Genomic DNA, 16961 nt, shown 5'->3' with positions numbered 1-16961 from the left:
ACAGCTCCCATGCCCTTCTAGATCAGGGGTGTCAAACATACGGCCTGGGGGCCAAAATTTGCCCATCAAATACTCCAATCTGGCCCACTGGACGGCTTTGAAATATCTGAAGACTTTTCAATTTTAACTGTGTTTTTATACATTTTACAGCTTTTCCTATTGTTAAAAAGCTCCCATTCATACTACAGCAATATCAGTGAGTAATATATAATTAAATAACAGAAGGCTTCTAGGTTTTTTTACTATATACTATAGAACTTTATGACTTTTACTGTGGGTTCACAGTAAAAAAAAAATACTGTCAAAAAAATTCCATTTTATAATTACGGGACAGACAAAACTTTTCTGTAATTTTACACATTTCTTACTTTTTTGTTACATTTTAAACCCAAAGCAGCATTTCTTATCATGCATTAAAATAAATGAAAGACAGTTGTTGAAATTGCACTTCTTCTTTTTGTGTTAGCCCAGGGATTAAATGTGTAATCAAACTTTACACTGATAGTGAAGGGAATTTCACTCGCCCTGCCCACTTAAGATCACAGTGGGTTCTAGACCATCAGAACATCCCATTACTCCATTTCCATATCTGACTAGGAAAACCAAATTATTTATATGCCATTTTTGGTAAGATACAGATTTTTTCGTTGTTGAAGCAAGGGTGGGCGTGGGGGGTCATTTTAAACACAAAAGCACACACATTTGAACCCTGCATGTCTGAGCATACATGCAAAAACACAAACCACCCGTGAATACGCAATTGTTGCCAGTGATGTCTCTGTGCGCAGGAGACCACAGGAATTGTTTATCGCTGTAGATCAGAGTAACTAATCAAAAGCAGGCTCTTTCTTCTTGAACCTGTGCGAGGTCGAGATGTTTCCTCATCCCACACTGAGACATGTACGTGCCACGGCATGACCTTCCCCGCTCTTCCTCCCTCACAGTGCCTCGCTGGCTCCCAGCATCAAAGCCAGAGCGACATTAAGACAGCGGCTCTACGTACCTGCTGCAAGTTTATTCATCCCCACCTTTATTCTTAATAATTAGCAGATAATTCATATTTTTCCCCACTTTTCTCTCTCCACCATGAGTTCAAACTATATCGAAGATGCAAACAAATAATTATGGTAAAAAAAAAAAGCACAACCAGAGTGAAGGGAAATGTGATTACTCTGCAACGTAAGAGTTTCCATTAGCATTTGCCAAAGTACCATTAAATGTTATGGGCACATCAAGGCCCACAGAGCATGTTGGTCAGCACAGTGGGAGTATGACATCTTACACTGTGCAGGGCCTCATTCTGGACCATGCAGTCAGCTTCAAAAGAATTTAACTGTCAAGACAAACAGTCTGTAGGCTGAAACCACACGGCAAAAAAGCACCACTCACAATGAGATAAATGTTGAACCGGGTTACCCTCGGGGGGGAAAGCACGGCGCTTGAGGTATCATACTTGGTTGTCGCAACATTTCTTCGATATAAACAACAACAAGCTGATCATAATATCCGAGAGAGGCCAAATGCTGTTAACAGACAGAAACAAGCTGACTGCTACAGAAACAACAACGCAGAGCCAAGTCACTGTGATGGAAGTGATAGAGCTCTGTTGCCCATGAGGGATGTTTCAAAGACACTCGAATGCTTGTCAGTGCAGTTTATTACTTCCTTGAAATATCTGTGAAAGAGAAACCATTGAGCAAAAGAAAACTGTTTAAGAGCTGAGAGTGTAAATCTCTTTTAATGCTCCTGATCCCTGTGTTAGTGCCGCTTCCAGAAACCGCTCACTGCTTCTCCTTCCCTACGGTTCCCTCATTACGCATCGTCTAGGAGAAACGGCTACCTCTTCACTTCACCTTCTCAAATATTGCAAACTATAAGCAGTTTTCTAAGTTATAACTGCAGGGCCTGTGTCTGCCAAGAGTCTGTCGCTTGTGCTTAGTTTTTTCTCCCCTCTTTAGTTCTGTGGCTGTTGGTTAAGGGAAGTCATACCGCAAAGCCAAAGTTGTGACATACAGAGGCATGCTGTTGTAGAATAGATATTTTGATACCGCAAGAAGCTCTTAGAGGAGATTCAGATTCTTCTGGATGACTAACAGTCTGAGTCAACATTCTTCAAGGAATCCTGATTTTGCCAAAGAAGTGAATGTTTTGTTTTTTTTTCCTGCAACTTTTCTTGCAGTATGGATAGATTTTGACATGAGTCCTGAAGCCCTCCATCTCTGCCCCAGGTTAGGTTAGTTCCTGGTGGGATGTTTTTGTGTGGAGAGGCCACCTCTCTTTCTTATCTTCCTGTCATCTCTGTGGGACGGCAGGGCACGACTCCTTCTCTGGCTCCAGAACCACAGGCTTCCCCTGGACACCAAACCACCGCTCCCCGCTAGATGTACTCTTTGAGAGGGTGATTGTTTAGGGTGTGTCAGAACTTATTAATGCCAGAATGTGTGAAAAAAACAGAGCCGGGCGAAACAGAATTTGCAAAATACTTTTTTTATGGGTTGCTTCGCTCATTTTAAGTGCCAGCAGAGCTAGGTTTACCACATAAAGCAGAGCAGACGGGCAGAATTTGGACAATTGCGGGGAAGTATGTGAAGGTTAATTTACTCTGTTCGTGACTGACGGCTTACCTAACACCGTCTTTGTGTTTGTGATTTGGTTAACCTCATCCCGCTGATATTTAAGGCTGGATAATATAAATAACACGAAAGAAAATTCATGCATGATTCTGACTTTTGGCTGGAAGTCAGCGTGCATGTGCATAAACACTGTTTCTACTACAAAAGCAGCAGTTATGACTGGTTTTCTGTTCTACTCACACAGCCTGTTAGATGAACTTCAAGATGAACCTGCCCCATTCTAAATATGTTCGTTTGAATTACCTTTAAACTGGATATGTGGTCATTTCAGCAATTTAATTACTGCTTTTACCAAGTATTTTAACCGTTTTTCCATTTTAGCTCCCTATTACGACTTTGCATCCATTAGCATTAGCTTTCCAACCAATTTTATGGTTACCTTTAGCTAACTTTAAAATGATTTATTCATACCTTTGAGAAATTTGTGCCAGTCATCAGCACTGATTCTAGTCATTTGTCCTACAGCAGCCCTTAGATGCAAAACACAACAAAAACACAGATAAAAATAAATAAATAAAAAGAAAAATAAATATCATCAAACTAAAAATCATTGTTTTATTTAAAAATATGTGACTCGGCACAGGAAAAATCTGCCAAAGACAGACTGAGAATCCCAGCTGAGCACAAAAACACCAATGACACAATCTAGAACAGCTGGAATTTCCAGTATTCCCAGTGTTTGTTGTCTTAACTTTGCTGTCTGGAATATCTGACAAAATTATATACCTGATAATATGTAGTTTAACAAACTGTTTCTGATGCATATACTGTGCCCCACATCCCTGTCTAACAAGGATGCATGCCTGGAGGTGGTTCAACTCGACCAATCCAGGCAGGGAAATTTGCCCCGCCCTCTTCCAATGATACAGGTGAAAGTTAATCAGTTACAAAAGTGCTACAAGTGAATTTGTATCCATTTGCATTATCATCAGACTGCAATGATTCAAACAAATGACATATTTTGATATTTTTAAGCTAAAAAACAACAGAAATGAAATCAGCTTTCTCACATGTTAATCTAGAAATGTTGGCATTTTGGAAAACGCAAGGAAGTAGAAAATAAAAAAGATGAAGCCTTTTGGCATGCCGAAATTTTATTGTTTTTTTTGTTTTTGTTTAGTGAAACAGCCTTGCAATGCAAACATTGTGTAGTTTTGCAAATATCTTTTGTTAGGAAAACAAATTCTTATTCTAAAATGGTATCCTCTGGTCAGTTTTGCACATTGAGGCCACCGTACTTAAGATATGTTTTTTTGTGTTTGTGTTAACATCAAACCTCTATTAAGTATTGATGATTCAGTATGTGGATCTTTTTAATCACTGGATGGACATCACCACCCTACAGCACAATGACATGACAGTATTTTTTTGCCAGGAAAGATGACCCAAGTTGCCCACAGACACAATAATGACGACTAAAATACACGTGAGCACAAGTCTATGTAGTTCCGAGGAGATGGCGAAATTTGAAATGGAGAAAGAGACACAGTGAGAACTACTTATTCCAATGTATAAATTGTGGTGAAGCTAAAACCTATAATAAAATCATGAATGGCTGTGTGTAGATAGACCCTCACATAGACATACTTGTGGGAAACAAGAAAAACATACACAGTGTACTGAGGAGGTGAAACTGCATGCAGCTTGGCGAATGTTAATAAGGATTATGGTTAATGCACTTATAGTATTCGTTCCAATGGCCAAACATGTTTTGCCACTGTCTTTGTGGAGGTTGAAGGTTCTGCCAAGCAACACAAACCTTGATGTTTATGTTGTTAAAAAAAAAAAGGTTTCTCCGAGTCAAATTTAACTAAAAGAGAGTAAAGAAAGTCTGGAACCCTCAAGAGTATTAGATAGAAATTCCTTCTCTGTCAGACAGAACAAGGCTGTAAGTGCCATAATAATTTTTCTAACATGTAAGCCATAAAGCGATGTTGATGCCAGAGAGTGTGCTGTGACCTCTCTAACCTTGTGCATGCTGCCTGGCTTCTGGTTAGTGTAAGCAGCATCCAGCTGAAAGCTACCAGAGGCCTCAAAGTGTATATGTGATGTTTCCAAGGAGAGATGGACCAATTAATCTGATTATAGTCGCAAATCCTCTGACATGTGTAGGCCCATCTGCGACCATGTGTGCTACAGATGTGTGTCCATGTGTGTGGAAGCATGCACGTACCTGTGTGCGTATGAGATAATGGGATGCAAAGACAGAGTGAAGTTAAGAGTCCACGCACAAAACTCGCAGGACTTACACAAAAATCCAGCGCGAACTTATTTTTTTCTTAAATCAGTCTGACAAAAGGGAACGGACCTTTCTGGGAAGAAAATGGTTGCATTGAAGTTGCATCTGTATTCGCATGCATGCCGTGGGTGAGCGGTCATTCTTCGGAAGTCGGAGAGAAACAGTTGAAAGTACCTGAAATCAAATCCTGGGTGAAATGGTAAACCATCTGTCAAAGCTTTTCGTGGTCTGTTTAAAAACACAACACCCGAGCACTTAAACAGCCCCTTTTTCATTGGCAGGGCTATGAATATGCCTATTCTGAGGGTGATGCTTTCATTTTCAAGCCTGAGATCCGAGTCAGTCACAGCTCAACGTATGTTTGTGCCACTGACGGCGGCCTGTGCCGAGGGGCGGGAGGAAGTCGAACGAGGAGCTGACAGACAGGGCCTGATACTGCACTTCCACCACAGGCCAATCCCCAGCTAACCCCTGTGCTGACAGCCAGGATGTAGCACTCATCCACAGGCCACAGCCCAGATTCTGGGGCCCAGGAAAAGGAGAGCTTGGAGAGCAGAGAGAGGGCTGCTCGGCTGATGATAGAGAATTGGGGGGGGGCGTAAGTAGCTGGTGGTTTGGGTGGCATGCACCACTTTTTGCACCTCCAGAGCTGCACGACCAAAAAGGAGAATCCAAAGAGTGGATCGCCTGCCAACAGCATGTCTGGTGATTGGCTGACAGACAGACTCAGGCATGGGATGCGCACATACAGCTACACACATGCAAGCACTTTCAAACAGGAATACAAAGAAACATCACTAAATGCACTATAGAGCTGGAACCCATCAGATACAATGAGATAAACATTTCACACCACAAACACTCAAAGTGGCATTTTTCTTAAGTCGTAATTTTTCTGGTTTCTTCCCATAATAAAGACTTTGAGTGAAAGCAGCTACGGTTACATGGACATAAAGGAAGGAATTTTAACAGTGTGATGCTACTGATGCTACAAGTCATTTGCAGCATTCATCTACTATTCACAGTCTGTCTTAAGCTAGATGCAATTAGTTACATGACCTCATCAATTATTCTTTTCTGCAGTATTTGTTGTGAGACAGAAACTTAGAATAACTGAAAGACGAGGGGTCAATAAATATTTCAGTCTCGCTTGGTGCTTTGCAGAAGCACGGTGGATTGATGAGTGCTGAAGGCCGAGAGGCCACCAGTGACCCCGGCTGCACACTGCGAGAGGGCTCCAACTCAGACCCGGCGCTGTCTCTCCAGCTGGGATCACAACACAACGATGGAGCTCTGGTTTCAGATCACAAATCTGGCCTGGGGGCTGGGACAGCGCTCCCCCTGTGATGCTGGGCCTGCAGGGCCAGCGTTAAGGCAGACAGAAACCCTGGGGGGGGGGTGGTCAGTCAACCCACCTACTCTCAGGAGGAGGCAGCGACAAGCACAGAGGCCAAAGACTGATTGGGGCGGCCTTGGCGCACAGATTTGCTTTTTTAACTGCTGAGTTTGGGTTTGAGCCTCAGCCTACTACAGCTATTTCTGTTCAACGGGGTTTCCAGCGAGCTGCCCCCAGAGGCAAATTCTGCGCATAAATAATGTGCTATGAGGCCAAGAGGTGGAATCAAACAATACCGCGCGCCAGAGGAGGAAAATTTAGATGAATCGAGCAAACAACTCGGCCTTCACCTGCAGCAACGCATTTTTCTTATCGAGGTGGCAATATAGAAATTTCCATTCAGACACAACTAGAAAATCACACGTGCAAAAAAAAAGACAAAGACAACTATCTTATTTTTTTAAAAAAAATGTTGTATCCCCTTATCCATCTCTTTCATAGACACCGGATCATTTTTCAGCGCTTTGGAGACATGGAAATTCCCAGGAAGATGTATTGTAGCAACTTTCTGGGAAATATTAATATCCAACCAGCAGAGGAAAGGTAAAGGGAGAAGAGAAGGGATCGGGGGTGTACAGCGGGGGGGGGGGGGGTTACAAACGATCAGTATCACGGCACGGTACCTGATCATAAAACGCCTCGTCTATTCAGCCCTTTCCAACCCACTGTGCACTTTTACCTCCCTGTTTGACACGTTTTTTAAGCAGAACACACTGGCTCTCTCCTAAAGGACAGTGGAGATTTTAATGGGTGCTAAGAGCCCAGAATCATCCCCCCCCCCCCCCCCCCACACACACACACACACACACTCCCTTTTCATAACGGCTGCACTGCAGATTCTCCACATCTGCCTTGCCTTACATCGCTTAACCCTGCTCTTACCAAGCCCCCCCATCATCTCTGCCTCCCTCCCGTGTCTCCACTCCCCCATCAGGATCATCCAAATATTTCCCCTCGCTGCTTTTTGAAGCTTCTATAGGTCACGGGACCTCATGCACAAATCATGCTGGCTTGCCGTGGGGGGGCCAGTCAGAGAGGACGGGAGTGAGTCAGACGCATAGAAATCCAATCTGCACTGTTTTCATACGGAGTTATTTTTCTTGCCAAGACAGCCATCACCAATCAGCGGCCGGTTCTAAACAGCAAGTTTAGGGAGCTCTCGCTCTAGATGCCGGTGCTGGCAGCTGATCGCAACCATATTCCCCAGCCACGCCAAGGGGAAGACACGAGGAGTAAATTCAGAGAGCCCTGACAGCCTGCAGTGGTTTAACATGGGGGTTAGCCCCAAATACATAGCTCTGGGTTTATGTTGATGGATGGATAACCAAATCCATTTCACTGTTTGCAATAAAACATAGATGTTAGTTTTTACACTGTGACACCACACTTGCTATGGGTGCTGAATTACGACGTACTGAGAGAACAAAAAAAATTCAGGAAGCCATCAGTTTTTAAAGGTTGTATTTTTGAGATGCAAGGGAGAGAAAAAAAGGAAAAGCAAAGTCAGATACACAAAGATAATAAAGGATTTATCAGCTGTACGGTGTGTGGGCACAGGAGGTTCAATATCTAATGCAGGATTTTCATAACAGACGATATTGGACAGGCCCTAAAACCATGCCGGTAAACAGGACAGACAGGGGAGGATGAGCCAGTGTGGACCTTCCCTCCCACCTGCAGAGCAAAACCAGTTCAGGGTGAGAGAAGATGCTGGGCAGGAATCTGCAAGTGCTGGTTAAAGTAATCACATTGGTCTCACTGCATCTGATCTGCAGTCTAACAGACTTCCAAACAGTTGAATGAGTAAATAAAGTGCCCCAGGGGACTCCTGCTGGAGATGGATTACCACAAGGGTGCACACACAAAAGGAGCCGAAGCCCCACAACCCGATGTGAGCTGCAGACAAAAGCCTTGCACTGGACCTCGACCAGGGAACTGGCAAACTTTATTAATCTCATCCTAGACTGAACCTCCTGCTACTGGAATTTATGCACTTGTAGGCAGGACTCATGCTTGCTGTGAATCTGAGCAGGTACACGCTCCGTGTGTGTATCTGCTCAGATTCACAGAGATAGGTACACACGCAGGTACGTGTCTGTGTGTATCTATCTCTGATTGTGTGCATAGGTAGGAGAAAATCCCGCGTGTGGTTTGTACTGTGCGCAGATGCTGGTGCAAACTTTGAAACATGCTGTCCTGCAGATGCAAAAATGCGTGCCCCTGTGTGTGAGTGTGTGTCTACTCGAGTGCACAGACCACATAAGATGACTCTCATGCTCACTTGGCTGTGTAGCTCGGGTCTTGAGGGGACTAAGGGCCACGGCATTCTGTAGCCCAATCCCACCCCGGCCCCATTCTTCCCTCTTTCTAGGCCTGACACAAATAAAAGGATTAGGAGCCCCCGTTTCCGTCAGGCCCTCCATTCAAAACAAAGCTCCGACCAGCTTAGTGTCACACTTAATGATAAAAGTGCAAATCTCTGTCAGTCACTTTGGGCAGGAATACCGGTATTTGGGGGCTAATCTCATTTGATGAAGATTAAAAGGGTTAAAAAGAAGACAATGAAATGTGTTATGATGCATCTGTGCAAATAAATAAATAAAAATAAATCTACACTGCTGTAATTCAAAGGACCAACATAACATGACGAGGTGCTGAAATGTGTCTTTTACAACGCAGTGTGAATGAGAGGCAGTGGATCTTGCTTAGATTAAAGACAAAAGACAGAAAGGGGCTGAGAGAGAGGAAGCAAGTGCCCATGCACATGCGCCCACACCCTCACAAAAAAAAACAAAAAAACGTGGGGTGTATGTAGACAAACACACTGCTCTGCCCATTCCCATGTAGAGCTAGAATGTGTGACGTGAGTGTGAGAGTAAGCCTTGGGCACACAACAGTCTGAATGCAGCACTTGCCACTATGATGCCAATCCTCTCTAGTGTATCTGTGAAAAGCCTACGTGTTGGAAAAACATTCCAGAGTGGGATCACATATACACAGTTGGGGCCAGCGGCAATATCACGAGCCAGCAGCAGAGGCCATGTCTCAATTTCTCATGCCCGTTCGACCTGCCAGCCTGAAGGAACAAGTGTGGCCTATTTCCAGGCTATAAAACCAGACAAAAGATGAAAAGATCTGAAATGTAATCAGAAGTGTTGCTAATAATTAGGAACTGTCACCCTCTCAGTGGCACGTGGAAAACGATGCGTCCTTTAAAAATAAGTCATTATAGTAGCTGCAAAAATCCGGCTACTGAAAATGCTTGCTGTCCTGATTTAAACATGTAATCTGGGAAATCAAAATTGAAAACATTTGCTGAGCGTGTGTATTTTTTCGGCTGGCTACTTTAAGGAGGCCATTACAGTATTTCACTGATTTAGCCAAAATCTAATTTGTAAATTGCATTTAATGGTTTGTGGTTGTCGTACTTTTTGTTATGAAGAGTTGTCACGCTGTGAAAATAAACCTGAAGGCCCGAGGACTTGGAACCGGTAATGAAAATCCCTGCATCGCCGAGTCGAGGGCTTTCTCTCGACCGTCGCTGATTAGCATTCCCGACTGACTGACATGTCCCACTGGCTGCCTAACTGCTGGCTTTAGGAGATGAGGTTAAATTGTGGCTACCAACAAATTGCACGCCTGAGTTCCTCTGCACCCCTCTGCTATCATCCAGTGTAATGTGAGCACACCAGGCAGATCCCTCTGCAGATCCTTCTCCTCCCCTGCACAACAGCCCCCCCACACAAAGCCACAGAGACCTCTTTCCACATCCCTTGCCACCAGTCTGGCCTCTAAAGTGGTGATGGGCATTACCGTGGCTGAGCCTCTGTGGCTTCCCATAGCGTCCTGCAAAGTGCTTTGTGCTCCAACTGTTGCTACACACACACACACACATACACACACACTACTCATCCCCTGCACCCAGGGAGGACTAAAACACTGGGGGGAAATGCCTTTAGAAACAGGAAGATCAATGACATCACTCGATTTGATAACAAAATACTTGAACTTGATATTTACTGATAATGTCAGAAAGCCACTGGCAGACAAAGCCAGTGAACTCTTTATGGATGTAACTTAAAAACGTACAACACCTTTGTTTTTTAACATGTAGAGCTCACGGAAAAATTAAATATCACACTTTATGGGAACTAGAAAGGACAACAAAAGAAGAAGAAAAAACCCACAGATGCTGGTAGTGATGCAAATAAACACACTTTAACAGGTCTTTTTAATGGTCTAAATGTGTTTCGGGGGCGGGGTGGGGTGCACAGTTAGTAAACCATGAGATGACAGATGATGCATCCTAGTATGCTGCTGGGACAGGCCGAGCCATGTTGACATAAAACCCAATACTTCCTTGCAGAGGAACGGGCCAGCTTCAGCTAGCTCCTTGCCGAGCACTAAAAAATCCCAGCAAGCTGAAGCAATATTATCCAGTTTTGTGTTTCTAACATTAGAATTGTCTCTCCGTAGAGGTCCTCTCTTATTTACCCAAGAGCAGCAGCTAAAGACACATTTTTATCCTTTTTAGGCAGAATTAAGGAATAGAAAGTTAAGGAAGCCTTCCACACACAAAAAACAGTAATACACACTCGCATCTGCCTGCAGAGCTGCCTGTGAAGCACTTTAAAATACACAAGGACAGTCTTTAACTGCAAAACTACCCAGCTGCGCTGGCAGCACAAAAAATTATTTTTATTTCTTTATTTTTTAAATGTTTGCTATCCATATAGTGAGTGTTCACAAGTGCCAGGCCACACGGGAGTGTCCTTGTGAGTGTAAAACACACACACGCACACAAAATGGGTGAGCTAACACAGAAACCCAGCCGTCAGCATCTATCCGGCACACACACACACACACTGCTGCCGCTGCTGCGTCCCAAGCACGGCTAATTAAAAAACAACAATTTCACAGGAGGGCGCTCCAAACTGTTCTAAAAAGCACCTCTCAGCACACCGGGGGATCGTCCTGGAATACATGGGAGGTAAGACCAGTTTTGGGAGCTCTTCTTTTATGGCTTCATCACCGCTGTGTTTTTCTACTGCTCATACTACCGTGACCTGAATTAAATTTAGCCTCCAGCACGTGAGGTAAAAGATTTAAAAAAAAGAAATATGCAGGCTGATGTATTTGGATGGCTTACAAATGGAACATTTTAAAATAACATGTTGCTAGACAATAAAAGTTTATAGAGCATGAGGAAAAAAAAATCCACTATGAAATGAGAGCTTTTTATGCATCAGCGGCACCCAAAAGTAGGCGGCGTGGTGTATAATATAGTTAGTTAATGTTATGTTTTGTAGATGGAGCCTATGGCAGTTTCTAACAAGACAGTCCATTACAGGGGTGTTGTCCAACACTTGGGTTCAAATGATAAGCCTTATTACACGGCTGCTTTCAAAGCATCTGCTCGGCTAGAAGAAAAGCCCCCCCCCCCCCCCCCCCCCCCCCCTTGGGGAAAAGATCTCTCTCTTTCTAATGATGTATAATTGACCTCCGAACACCAGGGCACAACAAACTCGGTCGGATTGGCCCGATTCCACACTACCTTTCACATACCGCGTGTCTCGTTTGAGCTTGTTGCTCCTCCACGACTACACCTCTCGTCCAACTGACAGCTCTTTGCCCTCAAAATATTCTTACCGTAAATACATTACATTTAATTTTTCATTTTACCTCACATGGCGACAGCCTCTTTAGGACTCTTAATACCATCAAAAATATTCCTCATTCAAAAGAAATAACAAAACAGATAATGGCGAGCACAGGTCAGTTACACACACTCGTGCATACACTCTCAAAGCCAACATATGGGAAAAAGACTAATAAAATCCAATCTTGTTACTATATAATTGCACTATATGGAGCAGGTTGTGTTGAACTGGGTTGGTGGGAGTTTTAATAATACAGTACACAATTGTTTTCCCCTGTCTGCACTTAAACCTGTTCCAAAGGTGTGAAAAAAGACTGCTTGCCAATTCCTTGATTTATTATAGCTAGTGAGAGCTGATTACGGGGCATGAATCAGTTGCTGTAGGAATGTTATTAGGCACGTAGACCTCTGTATGGCTAGGAGCTCTCTTCGCAGCCCAAAGCAGTTTGTGGGCTGAGAAATGCATCTTAAATGGATGTCATAAAAGTCAAAAAGGTGCCAATTACATCTTTAAGTATCCCATCAATGCAAATGGAATAAACAACGTTAAAAAAAGAAAAAGAAAAAAAAGGCAGGGACTATACTTGTGTCGGTGTCGGTGTCAAAGACCAAAACCAAACCTGGGAGGAGTTAAAACAAACAAACAAACAAACAAAAAAGGAGGTGGGAGAAGAATAAAAGACGTGATGAATAATAGCGTGTGAGAGCAGGACGGCACCCAGCAGGTTGTTGCGTTTGGCTGCAGTGATCAGCTTTGCCACACAAGCTCACCAGGCAGAGAGGGAAAAAGAGGGAAATGGTCAGCTATATTCCAAATATGGTTCCTCTAGAGCATATCAGAAACTAAACGACACTATCAGGCAGGCAGACAGAGCCTGCCAGTCTTGGCACGTCTGTCTTTATCTCTTCTTTTTACACACACCGAATTCATTTCAGAAATTCTCCAAATGGACAACGCTGAAGCAGGCATGAGAAAGAGATCCCTTCTCCCTCTCTCTCTCCCTCTCGCTCCCTGCCGGACTGTCTCAACTTCCAGGCACCTCTGAGCCGTGACGCCGTGACTCTGGTATCCCCTAGTTACTGCTATGAATTTTCCATTGTTATCAGCCGACTACACTCCTGTCACAGAGCTGGATGAATGGCACGCATGGCAATAGATGTAACTCTTTGTTGCTTGCACGGTATCTAACAGAGAGCCATAATGTCCCGGTAATCGAAGTAGAATTGTTAAAAAGGCCGGACACAAAAAGCTGAAAATTTAGTGACAAGCATGAAAAGCGCTCATGCAATGAGAAACACAGGCCACCCCAGGGTCCTCATAGGCCAAACAGCAACCCTCACTATTGTAATACTTGTGTTATTTAAGCTCACTATTTGCTTCCCTATATCTGCCATCTCTGCTGGTTTGTTATAATTTACTGATTCCATTCACTAATTTATTCTGCTTCACAGTGAATGCTTGTCCTGCTTTAAGTGTTTGCATGGGAAAAATTTAACACCTGCAATTTAACTTACATTTTTTAAAATGATTTCTGTCTTATGCCTGAATTAAAACATAAAGCTATTGTAGCTTTTAATTAAAAAAAACAATGGGACAATTCCTTGTAGTTTTAAGACTGTACTAGTCTAATTGCACAAAAAATAAATACAATTCTCCTTTGTTTTAAAAAATATATATATGAGCATTAGCTGTAATAATAATTATGGTGTTTTATTTTCTCAAGCAAATGTCCAGATGAACAATCTGCACTCAGTCTGCTGATGTAATGCCGCAGTATAGCAATTTAACTTACAGCCATTTTTTTATTGTAATCATTATTATTATTATTATCATTATTGTTTAGATATTTGGAAAAGCTGAAAATTTAATGACTACACCAGATTTATACATGCATTTATATATAATTTTATCTATGCACTTCGAATCGCGCTTTTGCACATGGCCGAACTTTTAATTATAACCTCAGCTTTGCAGGTTGGTGTAATTCTGTGCAATATTTTGCGCATATTGCTTTTCAATAAACTGTTAAATGCCTGCCACGCATTTCTAATAAACCAAATACGAATAAGAAGAGTTGGAATAACTTAAAACGGTAATAATGATATTATTATTATATTATTATTTTAACTAGTAAAATCTGATTACATCAATGAAAAAAAAGTGATTTAAAGAATGAAGGAGCTGATCGGAAAATAAATCGTAAGAGCGCCGTAGTCTCAGACTACGTTTTCCATATTTGAAAAACTCTGATGCGGCTGCTGGTAAAGTGAAAATGTATGACAATAAGCGGAAAAAATAAAAATCAAGACTGCACCACGCCTGCATATTCTCGGGCCTGAGTGGGATCGCATCTTTTTGCTATAAATGCATCCGCTGCGAAGAGACAAACGTGGAAATATCGTGGGCCAGTGTGACAATAATAAAGCCAAGTACACGACAATAATATATGACCGCTAATGCGAGCAGCCCGAGTGCGAGTCTGAGCACTCTTATAATATTAAATATATATATTTTTTTCTTAACAACGAAAAGACATTTGGTTTAATTCCGTTTTCTCTTTTTTAAATATGCATTTTACATGAAGTAAATATAAACCAACGGAGGAAGAAGCGGTGGCAACAGGTTAGTTTAAGTCTCCTTATTTCCACGGTTACATCTTTTTAAAAATTCAAATAGCATTTCATACTACAGCTGAATGACGTTTCAGGTGCACTTTTGCGCACAGGAGGCCTCTGGGTCAGGTCAACAGAAACCACCCAATGTACCCATTTTTGAAAAAAATGATTTTAAAAAAATCACTGAATCACCAAAACAATGCGAATAAATGCACACAAAGAGAGAGAGGGAGAGAGAGAAAGTGAGACAGAGAGGGAGGGAAAGCGAAAAGTCCTTCCCGGAAACTGTGCTTACTGTTGGTAGTCGTGTTTGCAGTAAAGTTTCCTTTCTCTGAAGTAACAGCTGTTGGTGAGGGGCTGTTGACACACGGTGCACTGCAAACACTCTTCATGCCACGAGGAATCGTTGACTCTCATCAAGAAGCGGTCGGAGATGGGACGCTGGCATCCTTCACACACGGATCTGTGATGACATTCAGTCCCTGGGAAAAGGCACAAGAGTTTCCCGTCAGAAAGAAAGGAAATAGGCCTGAATCAAGGACTGCAATAAGTGATAACTGATAAAAGCCCCCAAATCACTTCAGATTTTGCCAGTCTGTTTGAAGAAATCCGCTGAGGTTTAAGATATTATTATAAAGGAAACAGGGTTGTAATTGGTTTTATTTACTCTTCATATAAGGCCCGAATTACGCCATCATCCAGACTGCAACAATAATAGTAATATATAGAGAGAGACATTTTTTAAAGGGGCTATTTCTCTTTATCTGGATCTGTTATTATATCCATTTGCACACATGAGTGCGACCTTTCGTCGATTTTGCATACTTTTGAACTGATATCAGGAAATAAACAGCAGTGTGGGCGCATGCAGAGAAAAGAAAATGAAATATTATAATGACATCCAAACACAAGCGAGCGTTTGATCGCGCAGATCACAGTAATTTACACAACAGAAAAAGAAGACTCACCGAGCATAACTCCGAGTGTGGCTTGTCCCGATCGCAGGGGGTGATCTTCTATTTTAATGCCGTCTAGCATGATGCACGTCTCGGACTGTTCACCCGCGGAGAGGCGCTCCAGTGACACCAGACCTGTTGCAATATCCATAAGAATACGGTCAGACGTGACACGAAAATCCCGGGCACACAGTGCTGATCGGAGGGGGGGAAATGCTGTGTAGGAAGCCGTCTGAGATCCGTGTGGGATACAGCCTGCAGCTCGGAGGAGGAAAGGGGAAAATAAACTAAACTGTGAGGAGGAAAAACTCGACTTTGTGCTCGCAATGGCTAAAAGGTAAAGGCAGTTAAAAGCTGGCTATGTAAATCCCTGATGTGTCAGAGAAGCGTGCAGGAAGACAAAGCTAATAAGAAACTGTGGAAACTCTGAACAGTCACCTGTTATGATAAGAGGACCGAGGAAGCTTTATCTTCTCGCCCCTAAGCCGACGGGAGAAGTCTGGAAAAATGTCTTCACGGGATTACAGTCTCGCCAAGGAAAAAAGCGCAGAAGTAAAAGTTGAGAACAAATCCAAAGATAGTATAGTGTATGTGTGTGTGTGTGTGTGTGTGTGTGCGTGTGTGTATGAGTGTGTGTGTGTAGGATGTCCCGGCAGTAACTCTTTGGAAGTAACAGAGACGGTTGGTTGGTTGTGCCCCTGTCGCTGCAAAAGTCTGAGATCGAGATTGAAGCGAGTAGATCCTCCCACTCCTGCATGCATGGCTACACTTTTTTTTTTCAGTCCTCCATTCACTGCTATTGGGATGCTATTGGAGCAGAGTACAGTGAGCTCCACACAGTCCAATAACAACACACAGACAGGCAACCTAAAGCAGACAGCCCAAAGTGATATTTTACTGAGGCCTGACCTGCCATCATAGCAATAATAACAACAACAACAACAATAATAATACAGATAATAACACAATTGAAGTATTATTACATTGTGTGGTGGATTAAATAATGCGCCTTTTTGATGCCATAAAATGCCCTCCGTGGACTCAGTGGACATTTGTTATATACTGTGAAAAAAAATGCATATGAATTTAGGCAGTGCGTGTATGTGTGTGCTTGTGTTTCCACGCTCTTTTGTGTATTGTCTCCAGTGGAAGCTGCTGTTGCCTTTCAGCTGATGCACCTGGCGATCAGTGGCGATAACAGCGGGCTGTCCGGCACGGAGGTCGCCTCTGCCAACCACAGCTATTCATCTTAAGGAAGGTCAGAGAGGAAAAATAATAAATAAATAAATAATAACTGACACGATCTTCCTGACAATAAATACAACCTTCTTATTTAAGAACTGATCTTTATTTTACTTTTATTATTATTAATATTATTATTTAATGTGAGGATCCCACAGCAAAACAAAACAAACCCCCATATTACAAATACTTGAAATTATCAGTTAAAAAAAAAATCCAC

General features: G+C 42.7%; 1 protein-coding gene across 2 annotated transcripts in view; it reads right to left on the bottom strand.

Moving 5' to 3' along the window:
• Positions 1-16741, bottom strand: part of lmx1bb (LIM homeobox transcription factor 1, beta b) — a 47063-nt gene extending 30322 nt beyond the window's left edge. The window contains exons 1-3 of one of the 2 annotated variants that reach the window (XM_026187335.1): positions 15938-16741; positions 15512-15754; positions 14839-15025 (exon numbers count right to left, since the gene is read on the bottom strand). In XM_026187335.1, the coding sequence (XP_026043120.1) occupies positions 14839-15025; positions 15512-15650 (326 nt within the window). In that variant the 5' untranslated portion in view covers positions 15651-15754; positions 15938-16741. The remainder of the gene's footprint in view (positions 1-14838; positions 15026-15511; positions 15755-15937) is intronic. The other variant, XM_026187336.1, reaches the window with a different exon arrangement.
• Positions 16742-16961: the final 220 nt, after the last annotated feature.

The sequence above is a fragment of the Astatotilapia calliptera genome, chromosome 12 (assembly GCF_900246225.1).
Source record: "Astatotilapia calliptera chromosome 12, fAstCal1.2, whole genome shotgun sequence".
NCBI lineage: Eukaryota > Metazoa > Chordata > Actinopteri > Cichliformes > Cichlidae > Astatotilapia > Astatotilapia calliptera.
Note: the sequence above shows the minus strand (reverse complement) of the source record. Positions and strands in the feature narration are given on the sequence as shown.